Source organism: Rhinolophus ferrumequinum, chromosome 2 (assembly GCF_004115265.2).
Source record: "Rhinolophus ferrumequinum isolate MPI-CBG mRhiFer1 chromosome 2, mRhiFer1_v1.p, whole genome shotgun sequence".
Classification (NCBI taxonomy): Eukaryota; Metazoa; Chordata; class Mammalia; order Chiroptera; family Rhinolophidae; genus Rhinolophus; species Rhinolophus ferrumequinum.
In genome coordinates, this window is record NC_046285.1 from 82,043,752 (window position 1) to 82,057,378 (window position 13,627).

General features: G+C 37.1%; 1 protein-coding gene across 2 annotated transcripts; it reads left to right on the forward strand.

Moving 5' to 3' along the window:
- The first annotated feature begins 330 nt into the window (after window positions 1–330).
- Window positions 331–13,056, forward strand: CCNL1 (cyclin L1). 2 transcript variants are annotated; one of them, XM_033128993.1, is made up of 11 exons: window positions 331–680; window positions 971–1,045; window positions 1,539–1,648; window positions 7,250–7,370; window positions 8,473–8,537; window positions 10,226–10,325; window positions 10,419–10,523; window positions 10,617–10,758; window positions 10,988–11,099; window positions 11,188–11,286; window positions 12,261–13,056. In XM_033128993.1, exons 1-11 carry the CDS (start codon window positions 378–380, stop codon window positions 12,607–12,609), a joined length of 1,581 nt encoding a protein of 526 aa, XP_032984884.1. In that variant the 5' UTR covers window positions 331–377; the 3' UTR covers window positions 12,610–13,056. The 2 variants fall into 2 exon arrangements, 1 of the variants encoding a protein (XP_032984884.1); XR_004425185.1 differs by lacking the exons at window positions 10,617–10,758; window positions 10,988–11,099; window positions 11,188–11,286; window positions 12,261–13,056 and adding an exon at window positions 8,777–8,790 and having other exon boundaries at window positions 344–680; window positions 10,419–10,450.
- The last annotated feature ends 571 nt before the right edge of the window (window positions 13,057–13,627 follow it).

A 13,627-nucleotide genomic window follows, 5' to 3' on the forward strand; every position in this document is an offset into this window, starting at 1 on the left:
GGAATCAAGTTATTTAGTAAAACTCCCTTGTTCTGGTGGCTGAACATAATCAATAATCCCCAACGAAGCAGGTTGGACCTGTTGGAACTACAAAGACGACCTCCTGGCCCACTCAGCGGCCCCAGCACACAGGTCACCCGGGTCACGCGGAGGTTTCCCACCACAGCCGCGGCTCCGGGAAGGCGCGGGCGGAGGCGAGGCCTGCAGGGACTAGTTGGCGCGCGTCGGCCGGACGTGGTGACGTCAGAGCGGAAGCGCACGCTGCGTGAAGCGGCCCAGAACCCGGCGGTCACGGGAATATCCGTCGCGCCGAGGACTCTGGTTAGTTTCGCTCCGGGTTCCGGCTGCGTTGGGCGTGCGTGCAGCTCGCTGAGACTATGGCGTCCGGGCCTCACCCGACAGCGACCGCTGCAGCCGCCGCTTCATCGACCGCCCCGAGCGCGGGCGGCTCCAGCTCCGGGACGACGACCACGACGACGACCACGACGGGAGGGATTCTGATCGGAGACCGCCTCTATTCGGAAGTTTCGCTCACCATCGACCACTCGCTGATTCCGGAGGAACGGCTCTCGCCCACCCCGTCCATGCAGGACGGGCTCGACCTGCCCAGCGAGACGGACTTGCGCATCCTGGGCTGCGAACTCATCCAGGCCGCTGGCATCCTCCTCCGGCTGCCGCAGGTCAGTACTCCGGCCCCGGGCCGGCCGGGCTCCCCTCCTCCCCGCCGTTCCCTCCGCTGTGTCTCAGTACCACCGTGTCCCGGTCGGGTGGGGATGGCCCTTTCGGGCTTCCCAGCCGCGGTTCCGAGCCCGAGCCCGGGCGTGCGTTGCGCGGGAGGGAGGGGAGGAGAACCTCCTTTGCTCTTAGCGCTGGGGAGGGGGAGGGGGAGCGAGCGGCGGCACAAAATGGCGGCGGCGCCTAGTGCGGGCCCGCCTGACCCTGCGCCTTCGTTCTTCTCTCTTGTCTGCAGGTGGCGATGGCAACGGGGCAGGTGTTGTTCCATCGTTTTTTCTATTCCAAGTCTTTCGTCAAACACAGTTTCGAGGTAAGCACAGCGGGGGCGGGTGAAAAAGAATTTCTTCATCCGGAAATGGGAAGTAGGGGGTTAGAGTCCACTGCTAGCTATTCCAGAAAGGGAGTGGTTAGTTTAGGCCTCTGTACCTCTGTACGGGTAGTTCTCACCCACCCGGAAGTAGGGATTTTGAAATGTGTTAGAAACTGGAAAATGGGTCCTGGGCCCAGGTGCTCTTTTGTCAATAATTAGAATTTTCAACCGAATGCAAAACTCCTGTGAGACTGAGCTTGACTCTGAATTCAAAATTAAGAATTAAGCAATAAAAACAAATTATAGTATCAGCATAGCTTATGGCCTGGAAATGTCAGTTGTAATTTCATTTTGCCAAAGGTTGTCCCAATTGTGTCCTAAAGTTTCTTCATCAAAATTAGTTCATTAGATTTTGAGAGGGGCACTTTTTCCTAACTGTACTTCAGAGTGCCATAATCTAACAACTGTTTATTGGATCGTTTTTCTTTTTTAGATTGTTGCCATGGCTTGTATTAATCTTGCATCAAAAATTGAAGAAGCACCTAGAAGAATAAGAGATGTGATTAATGTATTTCATCACCTACGCCAGTTAAGAGGAAAAAGGTAAGATTGGCATTGTTGAACCACAGCATCTCTTGCTAATGACTGTACCGTGCACCAATCATCAAATCAAAACATTCTTTCCTCTCAAGTTAAAAACCCATGCAAAGGAAAACTTATTTAGGTGTTGAAATTCACATAGGCGCACCCTGATACGTTTTATGAAAAAAACACAATTAACCGGCTATCTAAAGTTTGTAGAGGCAGTTGCATTTATGGACAATCCTAACAGTGCTGAAGCAGTCCTGTGGCTTAAGATTAAACAAGAAAGGGAATACGTTTGGCTCAAGTGTGAGTGTATTCTGTAAGTTGTTTTCCCCCTCCCCTTTCTGGAAGACTGAAGGCTGGAAGTTTAAACACTGCAGTTTCAAGTTAATACTGTGGCAAAGTTTTGTGTAGATTGTTTTTCTACTGGAAGTCCCAGTTAATTCTTTGTCAATTGAGGTTGGCTTTTGTTAGAATACCTCTCAACATTGAACTACGATGTATCGCGTAATACCGGATCTGAAAGGACTGCAGGATGATAAAGTTTGAAGTCAAAGGGATTAAACAGGTATTTTGTTTTGGTCAGATACAGTCTCAGTGAGTGGATTAGAAAAATAACTCTTAATTGATTGGGTTATATTTAGATAAGGCCCATTTATTCTATCTTGTAAGAAAATAGAGACCAAAATTGTGTCATAGATGGTGTGGCTACATCATAACACGTCATGTGAGGCAATACCAAAATTTGAGTTGCCAGAGCTTGTGTCTACAGGTGACTTCTAGGGCACACTGCAGAAGGTGGTGTAGACTAGTTCTTGTTTTCACTTCCTAGGAAATTGTGATGATAGACAAACTTGTACTGAGTTTGAAAGGAAGTTATGAAAGCATTATAAGTTGTTTTGGGAGGTTGGGTATTGTTTAGTGCCAAATTAGTATTCTTCACGAGTGGTCCTTGTTGGCTGAATCTGTAAGTTGGCAGTAATAGAACTAACTATTCAGGAACAAACTAATAGTAATCTTAAAATGATTAGTACCTTAAAACAATTAGTCTAGTTAAAAAATCTGAAACATTGCTACCCAGATAGTTTTCTTACATACTTTCTTTTTTCTGCCATCTTTTCTCATTCACCCTAACCATATCCAGGGATAGACTAATTTTTTATTCCATTTTAAAATGTCTTTTAGCTTCTTGGTGAGGAATTCCTGGAAATTGGGAAGATTTCAATTTGGTATTTAGTATGGTCTGAGCTGAAATTTGTATTTAGTTATTTAGCTGATTCTTCAGGGTATTTAAAACAAAATGACACTAATAAAACGGCTCTTTATCCTCAGTCAAAAGATACTGTTGTGCTTAAAGGAAATAGCTTTCTGTTACTATCCTTTGAACCATCGAGCCAACTATTGTTATCACTTAGCAATGATTATCTACTTTGAAATTTTTCTGTGAGATTTATTCTTTCTTGATGTCAGAGTAGGTCTTAACTATAAAAACCTGGGGATTTAGAACATCTCACCTGACTGTTGTGTGATGTAACAGCGCGTGTCTTTTTGTGTGTGTGGTCATTATTACAGAGATTGATTTTTGTCTCAATCTTAGAAATCTGATTATAGCATGAAATTTAAAAGGAGTTGTTAATTGCATGGAAGCCTTTTTTTAAAAAAAGCAGGATGTAAAAGTGTTTCTATGCATATTACAAGTTTACTCAGACACGTAACTTGTATATGTTATTAACTTCAACTCTTTTTTCCCTTGCAACCGACTATACAGCGACCAGCTACATTTACCAAAGCCTGGGTGATGTGGAGTGGTACATAGAGATGAAGCTGTCGTCATGGCAACAGTGAGTGAAGTATCGAAAATCCCCAAGGAGAAGCCAGTGCTCTGAGAATAGGTCACTGGAATCGGGGACTAACAGGTTGGCCACTGGTGAACCATTTAGAAAAACTCCTGTTTCTTGTTAAAAGCTTTTGTCTTTGCTGTCCAAGTTATTAGAACTATAGCTTAATATTTTTTTGTATAGATTAATGTCATTAGAAAGTATTTCAACATTACACTTTAGGTAAAGTGTATCAGTTTATTTCAGTAGTAGTTTAATGTAGTTTATGCATAGCTTTAAATTGTACTGTGACCATGAAAATTACAAAGGAGGCATCATTTTTGTAGCCTTGGGGTTACTGTTTTTCAGTCCCAGCTACACATTAGAATCATAAAACAAGCTTTTAGAAAGTACTAATGCTCAAGATGCGTTGTTTGACTTTTTTTCATCTTTGATTTTTTTGTAGTTTGAGAATTGTCTTTTAAGCTTAGAATAAATGGCTGAATTTAAAGAGAATATTTTTTTTCCATGTTAATGGTTTCCAAAATTTGCTTTTGATAAGCATCATTTTCCCAGCAAATTAAGGGTTTTCTATAGTCTTAAAGAGGCCACATTCGTACTATATAAGCCTTGTCTAAAAGACAATTAAATCTTCAAAGACTGCTACAACCAGTCTCATTGGTGCATATGGTGTGATATTTTCAACATGTATGTAGATCATAGACGAGAATTGAAAGGGTCTTAAGTGATCTTGTCATTTAGCCCATCTTTCCTCCGCAGTTTAGTTTGGTGGCTCTAAAGGTGGCCTTCAGTTTGTTTAAACACTGCTAGAGAAAGAGTGGTCCTTGGAAATAGGCATTACAAACTTCTGTATTCGGAGCAGCAGTCTGTCTCCTTGCAAACTACTCATTTTAGTGTTGTTCCTTGAACTAGTTCCAAATTTCCTCGGTCCTTGTACTACACTAGTGAAACTTAGCTGTGTTTGGACCTCCTAATTCCAATTTCTTTTTCTTCAAGGTATATTTCAACAAAATCATGCTAAGGGACAAATAGCTCTTCTAAGAGACCAGATAATAAACTTTCAGTGTCCAAAGCCCAAGATTTTCTGTTAAAATTTATTTATTTCATATAAATTACTTTGAAAAATCTGACAAACTTAAAAGCAGGGAAGAGTTAGGTTTGGTTGGTTATTGGTGATGAACATTTTTTTCTCTCACTAGATGGTTTCTTTCGAAGAGATTTAAAAATGCCATCTCTTCAAACTTTATTGTGAAGGAAAGTTGACCTGATTGGGAAGGAAGAAATTCTATCAAGCCTTAATTCAATTTAATGTGCTTGTTGCTACAGAAAGTACTAATTGATACTTTGTTAATATAAGTAAAGAAACCCTTTACTTAGACAATTTTGAACCTTTTCTTGCTGATTTATGGGTACACAGTTTTCTACAGTATCTTTAAAATGTAGTTTGTGAATTACATGTTTATTGAGCCTTCCTTGGTTGGTTTGTGAGGTAAAACCAATTCTGAAGGAAATGAAGGTGTTAAGATTATACACTCACAAAATTAACTTTGAAAACTGCAGATAATAGTAGGCCTAAAGCAAGAAATTGAGTACATAGTAGAATTACAGTAAATAACGGGTTTGGTTTCCTTAATTGATTTGATGTTATGACACCAAAAAGGGGAAAGTAAAGATTGTAGCAGAATAGATGGAAAATAACAATTCATATAAGTAGAATTAATGAATGATTAAGCCTGATTTTGGTACCAGGTAGCCATAATTCAAAGAAGTGTTTAGCTGGTTTGATTGCAAGAAAAATGAATTTTAACAGACTTTGAATGAAGGCAGCTCTTAAAGCAAACTTAATTAGAGGTACAAAAGAGTTTGCTCAACAACTGGGGAAAAATGAGACAAAACTGCTTTTATAAAATTGTATTTTTATACAGATTCTAATGGTGCAGTTTTACTCTGAATTACAGTGGTTTAAGAGTTAAAATGGCATGTAGCTGTAACACCGAGTGTCTCCTAATGCCTGTTGAAGGAGGGCCATTAGATAACTAGTCATCAGAGAGAGTCTGAGGTAGATTTAATGTCTTTCCAAATTTCCTGTTAACAGTGAAATCTGAAAAATTATAAAGCTGAAGATCTTTGAAATGTTTTCATATATACATTTGTTGCTCTCATTTGAATTAAATTTGATTTTTTCCCCCCAGAGAGCAATTAACGTGTAACCTATTGTCCTGATAAAATGAATTCATTGTGATATGTTGGAAATATATCCCCAATTGGTGGCCTTATTCCTTCACACCTTTCATATCTGTAATAGGAACTGAACTTGAGTGAAGGCCATTTTCAGTATTGTTAATTTAAGTAACAGCTATTTTCCATTTTGTCAGCTTTGCCAACTTTTGTTTAATTTGATTTCAAAAACATGGAATAATTTGAAATAGTTTAGTAAGCATTTCAGTTTTTGTAACTTTAAATGTGAGAAAATCAGGAAAATAAACGATAGCTGATTTTTACTCTTAACATGTCACTACAGGGATAGTTAGTGTAGCTTATTTCAGATTGTTTTCTGATTTTCAAGTGGATATATTTAAATAGGTTTTTGATTTTTAAAGTATGAGCTTACATTTTTCTGGATTTGGTGTGCATGTAAAATGAGCTGTGAGTTGGGGTAATATTCAGAATGTGACTGTCTTTTAAAAATAGATGATGTGTTCTGCCCAGAGCAGAAACTCTTGAATCTTCTGGCAGAAAATGAATTACATATGGGGAATTATTTAAATGTTCTACCCATATACATACCGTATAATCAGTATCTTAATAAAAATGTACTTTTTGTCTGTTGGATCTAAAAATGTATCAAATGCAGGACATTGGGACCTTTCATAGGCTTTAAATGAAAGTTCAAGTCCTGACAAGAAACAAATTTCAGTAAGAAACCGGTTTTGAATTTCAACACTTAAATAAGATCGTCTTTTAATTGAATGTGCTATATTTCTGAAGTGTTGAGCCACTGATTGATATATAGCCTTCTGCATTATAACTTTGGAAGCTTATCAGTATTCAGTCTGGCACAGAGGCTGTGTGTGGTTCTGGTTCCCTCATCGTCTTCCCTTCTGCGTTGCATGCTAAAGATACTGTCTAATAACTACAACTTTGACCAAATTTAGGTGTGGTTTTTATTGATCACTTTTGAATTTTGAATCTGATTTTTTTTTAATTGAGCTAAGTCTTTAGTTTTCAGATTATTTTCTTTAACAGAGATTCTTAGAATTGTTTAAACAGATAACTCATTTTGGATTAGCTTACCCACCATATTTTCACCTAATTTTAATTTTGGCCATGAACTAGCCAAGAGTTGATATTTTCTGAAAAGAGTAAAATCACTATAATCTTGTAAGGTCTTAATAATAAATATTTTCAAGAGCACATTAGTTTTTGTCATTGGAAAGAGTCTGTGGAGACTAATGGGGTTTGTGGTAATAAATCAAGTTATCACTTAAGTTAACATATACACCCAAAATATAATCAATGTGAAAAAACCCAGTAAATCCAAGAGAATTAGAGTGAATTTTTTTCATGTCAGGGTTCAGTTTCTATAGGATCTTAGTCTAGAAAGTACATACTTAATTAGCATAACTTGGACAGCACAAGATTAATGCTTTAACTTGTTTGCAGGAGTTTAAAAAGCTGGTTTCTGTTGCCAATAGTTGGTTGGAAGGGAAAACGGAGATGCCACAAATAAAATTTTTTGGATGTGCAAAACAGTTTTGATTTTATTTCTTACAAACTATAGGACTCCAAGCCCCCTGGTCCTTGATCAGAACTACATTAACACCAAAAATCAAGTTATCAAGGCAGAAAGGAGGGTGCTAAAGGAGTTGGGATTTTGTGTTCATGTCAAGCATCCCCATAAGGTGAGTTGTAGAGTACAGAAATTACATTCGTAAGTATTAGGGTTTTTCTTAAATTTTTATTTTACATGAATTTATATTCTGTTTATATTTAAGAGTTAACCTTGGTTTTAAAAAGCATCCTTTTAGATATTAAAATTTATTTTAAAAAATGGGAGTCAAAAAGACTTGGGTTCAAATCTCTGTTGTATAGACAACGATAAATTCTTTTTGCCTGTGGCTAACCCAGTTTCCCTACCTAGAAATGGAGTTTGAAATAACTCATTCCAAGGAATAAATACATGTGTACAAAAGTACCTGGCATGCTACCTGTTGCACAGTAAAATGTTCAAAGCATGGTGGCTGCTCACTGTTACTGTTATTCAATGTTCATAGGTTTTTTCAGCGACTCTCGGTTTGCACGTGATCATAAGTAATAGCAAAGTAGTTTCGAGAACAGTTGCTCTGAGGGCAGGACTTACCTGCGATAGAAACTTGTCTCTGCCATTACTTGTATGACCTTGGCAGATATCTCTTCTTAGATACCACATCTCTAAAATTGTAAAATGAGAATGATGGTAATACAGGTCCAGAAAGATCTCACCTGAACCAAAGTAAAGCTATTTATATGTAGTTTTTAATCACACTTCAGTGTGATAAGCTTCATTGTAGAAATAGTTAGTGTTTGATTACTTAATCTAATACCCATGTGGAATGTTAATAATATGTACCATGCCCATTGTGTAACTTTAGAAACATACAGGCTGGAATTTTGGGAACATGCAGAATTATACCTTGGGAAATTAAACGCTGTCCTCACAGCTTTAACTTGTTTGTAGGACACAGTACCCACCACACAGTAAAGTATTCATGAAAAATTAGATGCTGTTTTTAGTTGAATTAACAGTTGTTTCCCCTGTACAATTGTGGAACATTTTGAAGCATAAGTTTCATGAAATCTAGTAACATCACAACGCACATTGACGCAGTTACATTTTAGGTTGGTTTGTATTATCTGCCGTTTAAAACTTGCAGCTAACATTTTCAGTTACTTACATTCATTTAAATCTGTACTCTGAAAGAACCAACAATATGCTAAATTAAATTTTTTTCCCTTGTCCTTTAGATCATTGTTATGTATTTACAAGTCTTAGAATGTGAACGTAATCAAACCCTGGTTCAAACTGCCTGGTAAGTTGCTTTTTTTACATTTTTTTCCTAGCCAGGAAAACAGAAGCAGAAATAAAGTAAGTTTCATTTTCCCTTTCCAAAATAATGAGATGAGTTTCTTTTGGTGCTTTTTGTTTTTTTGTTTTTTAATCAAAAGGTAAATAAAGCTTATTTCTGCTTCCTGTTTTCTTGGCTTGACTAATTACTTTTAATGGAGAACTCAATTTAACTTTGTTCTTTTTTCTACTCTTTAATTAAAGGGTAGTCCATGATGGTAAGTCATAGAACTCTGCCCTCTGCACTTCAGCCCATGACCTCAGGATGGCCTGATTGGCTGCCCTGCTCTCCAGCCAATCCAGTGCAAGCTCTCATCCGAGATTCACTGAAGTGGTCCATATCCATCTGGCAGCATCTTCTAGTTCTGTCGGGGTGTCAAAAGGATTTGTATATTTGCTTCTAGAAGTAACTATTCAACATGCCTATGTATTTAATGTATACCTGTAACTATCAAAATGAATAGTTCATTTTTGATAGATTTGTTGTCCTACCATTATGAATTAAATAGTTTTTTTGTCAGGAGTTTGACTAGATATCTATGTATAGCATGAATTCTACCATAGGAAAGTACAACTTGCAGCTTAAAGTGGGCACAATTCCTATACTGGATGAATTTATAGCTTCCGGGCCATTGCAGGCAACAATACTAGAATTAAGAAGTACTTCATTTTTAAGAGATGCTAACATAAGTGCTTTAGAACTTGCACTTGAGATGCAGATGTATGATTTGGAGTGCTGGCTTACTTAAAGGCAAAACAAGGAGTTGGTGGTCCAGCCACAACTACTGTCTCAAGACTGTTGATGTGTAGGACTTAAGTGACATAATTTTTATGTTCTGAACTTATGACTGCCATGCTTTTGGACTCAGTAAATATTAGTATTAGAAAAGTCTCATTACTTTTATAAAATGCATGACATTTAATATACATGTTCTATAGAACAGCTTTTAGCAGTTATCATGGGTAAGGATTTTTAAGAAATAGTCTTTTAGGTTAACTTTTTAAACAATTTGTAAAATTTCTTCAATACTTGAGGAATATTGCGGGGTGGGTTTACTGATGAGTACAGCAGTTTATTTACTGAAGTAGTTTATTGCTTTTACTTGTAGTCACAAAAAAAGGTATGTAAACAAGGCTGTTATATGTGTTTATTTATTGCTCTTCACTTTCCTACTTGGATTTACTGAAGTAGCTTAGTTTTCTGCTATAACTTGGTGAGTGCTTACCTTTTACCCCTGTCACAGTACTTTTGAGTTTTTGAAAGAACTTGGTTGACACTGCTTTTCATTGTGGATAAAGGAGAGATGGTCAATAAATGGCTTGAAGTATTATTGGAGTGGTTTATCATTTCTGAAACTAGTCATGTTAGAATTGACTTTCAAAGCATTACTTTTCATAGAAATAAAAAAAACTTCTGTTTGGAATAATATGGAATTATTTTAAAGGACTTTGGTCATAGGAAAGCTGAAGAATTGTTCTAGTGTTAAATTCTTATCTCTTACTAGTTTTTGAGTTAAGAATTGTTACATGCTAGAATATGAGGATATCAATATAAATATGAGGAGAAAAAAGAATAAAGTAGATTGAGTCTCCAATTTTATGTAAGCTTTAGAACTGTTTATGTACAGAGCTTATGGTTGAAATATTTTTCAGGAACTATATGAATGACAGTCTTCGAACCAATGTATTTGTTCGATTTCAACCAGAGACTATAGCATGTGCTTGCATCTACCTTGCAGCTAGAGCTCTTCAGGTAGGTATATATAGCTTGTTTTGTCCTGTAGGATAAGTCAGTCGTCCTAATAAAAACAATGAAAATTGAAACCATTCTGTTTTTATGGTGTAGATTCCATTGCCAACTCGTCCCCATTGGTTTCTTCTTTTTGGTACAACGGAAGAGGAGATCCAGGATATCTGCATAGAAACCCTTAGGCTTTATACCAGAAAAAAGGTACTTCTGATGACTTATGTTTGTGCCATCACTTTCTCAGTGCTGACACGCTACTGTGAAGGAGAGGTGCTAACTTCATTTTCCTCCCAACAGCCAAACTATGAATTACTGGAAAAAGAAGTAGAGAAAAGAAAAGTAGCCTTACAAGAAGCCAAATTAAAAGCAAAGGGATTGAATCCTGATGGAACTCCAGCCCTTTCAACCCTTGGTGGATTTTCTCCAGCCTCTAAACCATGTAAGATTTATTCAGAATTGAAATGAGTTAGGTACTAAAGGTGTGATTATTAGAAAGCTTTAGCATTTACACCCTCATAGAAACAATGATGTTAAGAAATTTAACTGTTTTGACAGTCAACTAAAGACTGATACTTGAAAGCATGATACTTTGAGTTACATTTAGAAACAACTTTTTGACCCTCTGTTAAATACAATGATTGGCATGTCTTTATGGTGTTTTTTTTAAGCATCACCAAGAGAAGTAAAAGCTGAAGAGAAGTCACCTATCTCTGTCAATGTGAAAACGGTCAAAAAAGAACCCGAGGAAAGACAGCAGGCTTCCAAAAGCCCTTACAATGGGTGAGTATACTTGAGTTAGAAAAACTGACCTGAGGAATCTTCTATGTGTTTACTTTCTGTAACTAAAATGTTACGTTTTTTTTTAAAGTGTAAGAAAAGACAGCAAGAGAAGTAGAAATAGCAGAAGTGCAAGTCGATCAAGGTCAAGAACACGATCGCATTCTAGATCACATACTCCGAGAAGACAGTAAGTAACTATTCTTTTAGGGAAAATATGGAGTGTTTGAAAGATTATGTTTTAAAAAAAAATTGAACACAAACTTTCAAAGTTAGGATAGATTTAGTCTTACATGAAGTCAAGTATGAGAAATGAGATTGTAAATATGCTCTGTGTGTATGTGGGATTTTGTTTGTTCTGTAGTGATGTGTCTTAATGACATTCTATATTTTCGCCCATGTTTTTTTGAGAAGTGTAGGGGCTGGCTGAAGTGCTATCGAGGTATGTAATACCCTGTTTATAGCGTGAAAACACTGCACCTTGATTTTCGAACCTAATGCGTTCCGGAAGACCATTCTGAGTTCTGAAATGTTTGAAAACCGAGGTGCAGTTTCCCCATAGAAAGTAATGCAAAATGGATTAATCCATTCCAGACCTTTAAAGTCAACCCCTAAAACTGCAAATTTAGCGTGAATTTTACTATCTAATGATACCATATAGATCTGTAAAATTTACAGCATTCATAAACTGAAATGTTTGTCAGCGGAGACGTTCGAAAACTGAGGTATCACTGTATTTCTTTCTGATTACAGTTAGAAAACATGAATATTTCATTAACCACTTATTAATAACCAGTAAGTTGACCATAGCCAAAGAATCTTCCCTAATTAGCTTTGTAATTAGATTGCTATTGTGGCTCTTCAGTGGCCATTTTGAGCTTATGGGAGGTACTCAATAAAAACCAAAGCTATTTAGAATTTTCTGTAAAAATTACTTGTCACTGTTCTCCTTGGAATATACACATATAGTAAGTTTATTTTAGATTTGTCTAATACAGGCTTGGGGAGAGGGAGGTGGTGAGGTGGGAGGAGAAATTTAATAAGTCTTAAGTCTGGCCTGTCGGTATAGGTCTGATAGTTTTGTTTGCACCGGTTATGAGCACCACCAAAATAATCTGTTCCCAGTAGAAACTGAATCTAAACCTCAAATTTTTATTATCTAAGTTATAATAATAGGCGGAGTCGATCTGGAACATACAGCTCAAGATCAAGAAGCAGGTCCCGCAGTCACAGTGAAAGTCCAAGAAGACACCATAATCATGGTTCTCCTCACCTTAAAGCCAAGCATGCCAGGGATGATTTAAAAAGTTCCAATAGACATGGTCACAAAAGGAAAAAATCTCGTTCTCGGTCTCAGAGCAAGTCTCGGGATCACTCAGATGCTGCCAAGAAACACAGGCATGAACGGGGACATCACAGGGACAGGCGTGAAAGATCTCGCTCCTTTGAGAGGTCCCATAAAGGCAAGCACCATGGTGGCAGTCGCTCAGGACATGGCAGGCACAGGCGCTGACTTTTCTCCGTTGAGCCTACATCAATTCCTGGTTTTGCCTGTCTACAGTGTGATGTATGGACTCGTAATCAAAACATTAAAAGCAAGTGATTAGGATTTGATTTCTTAAAACCCTCTAGGTCTCTAGAAACACTGAGGACATTTTCTGTTGAAAAGAACTATGTTAAATTTTTTTATGCACATTAAAATGCCCTAGCAGTATCTAATTGAAAACCATGGTCAGGTTCAATTGTACTTACTATAGTCGTGTATTGTTTATTGCTATAAGAACTGGAGTGTGAATTCTGTAAAAATGTATCTTATTTTTATACAGATAAAATTGCAGACACTTCTATTTAAGTGGTTATTTGTTTAAATGATGGTGAATACTTTCTTAACACTGGTTTGTCTGCATGTGTAAAGATTTTTACAAGGAAATAAAATACAAATCTTGCTTTTCTAAACTACTTCAAATAAATTATTAAAAAGCAAAATTTTAATAGTAAAATGGCTGTACTGATTTTCTGACACACTTGTTCTTTTCTCCATTAGTTACAGTTTGAGATAATTGAAATACAGTTCTTACCTGTGTTTGGAGCTATTGTAAAAGTCTTCACTGTATACATGGAAAAATCAGATAGGAGTGTTCCAGCAGTGTAATGTTAAATGTTATATTGTAGCTAGCACTAAAACCAACTTGAAAACTGGTTTGCACATAAATGGTACCATAAGCTTATTTAAGTCAGTTTTTTCTAAAGTGAGTTGTCCTCTTGAACAAACCAAAACTTGACCACAAATCAGGCACAACTATTGAGCTTTAAAGTTTAAATATTTAGTGGTGATTTTTATCTAGGCTAGGAGAGAGAATTCAGTAATAAGGTGAAGTCCCCTGTAAAATCTGACCACAAAGAAGATGAAATTTTGTTGAAAAAGCCTTAAATCGTGTGTCATAATGACTTTTTCAAATTACATTGAGAGTTACGTTTCCAATGTCTTGGAAGTGAATTTAGAGAGATTAAAAGGCCACTCATTATAGTTA

Excerpts from the sequence above, each read along its gene's own strand:
- CCNL1 (XM_033128993.1), top strand. The coding sequence starts at position 378 with ATGGCGTCCGGGCCTCACCCGACAGCGACCGCTGCAGCCGCCGCTTCA. Across the intron at positions 10,326-10,418 it reads TTGCAGCTAGAGCTCTTCAG|ATTCCATTGCCAACTCGTCC; the intron begins GTAGGTATATAT and ends TTTATGGTGTAG. Across the intron at positions 10,759-10,987 it reads TTCTCCAGCCTCTAAACCAT|CATCACCAAGAGAAGTAAAA; the intron begins GTAAGATTTATT and ends GTTTTTTTTAAG.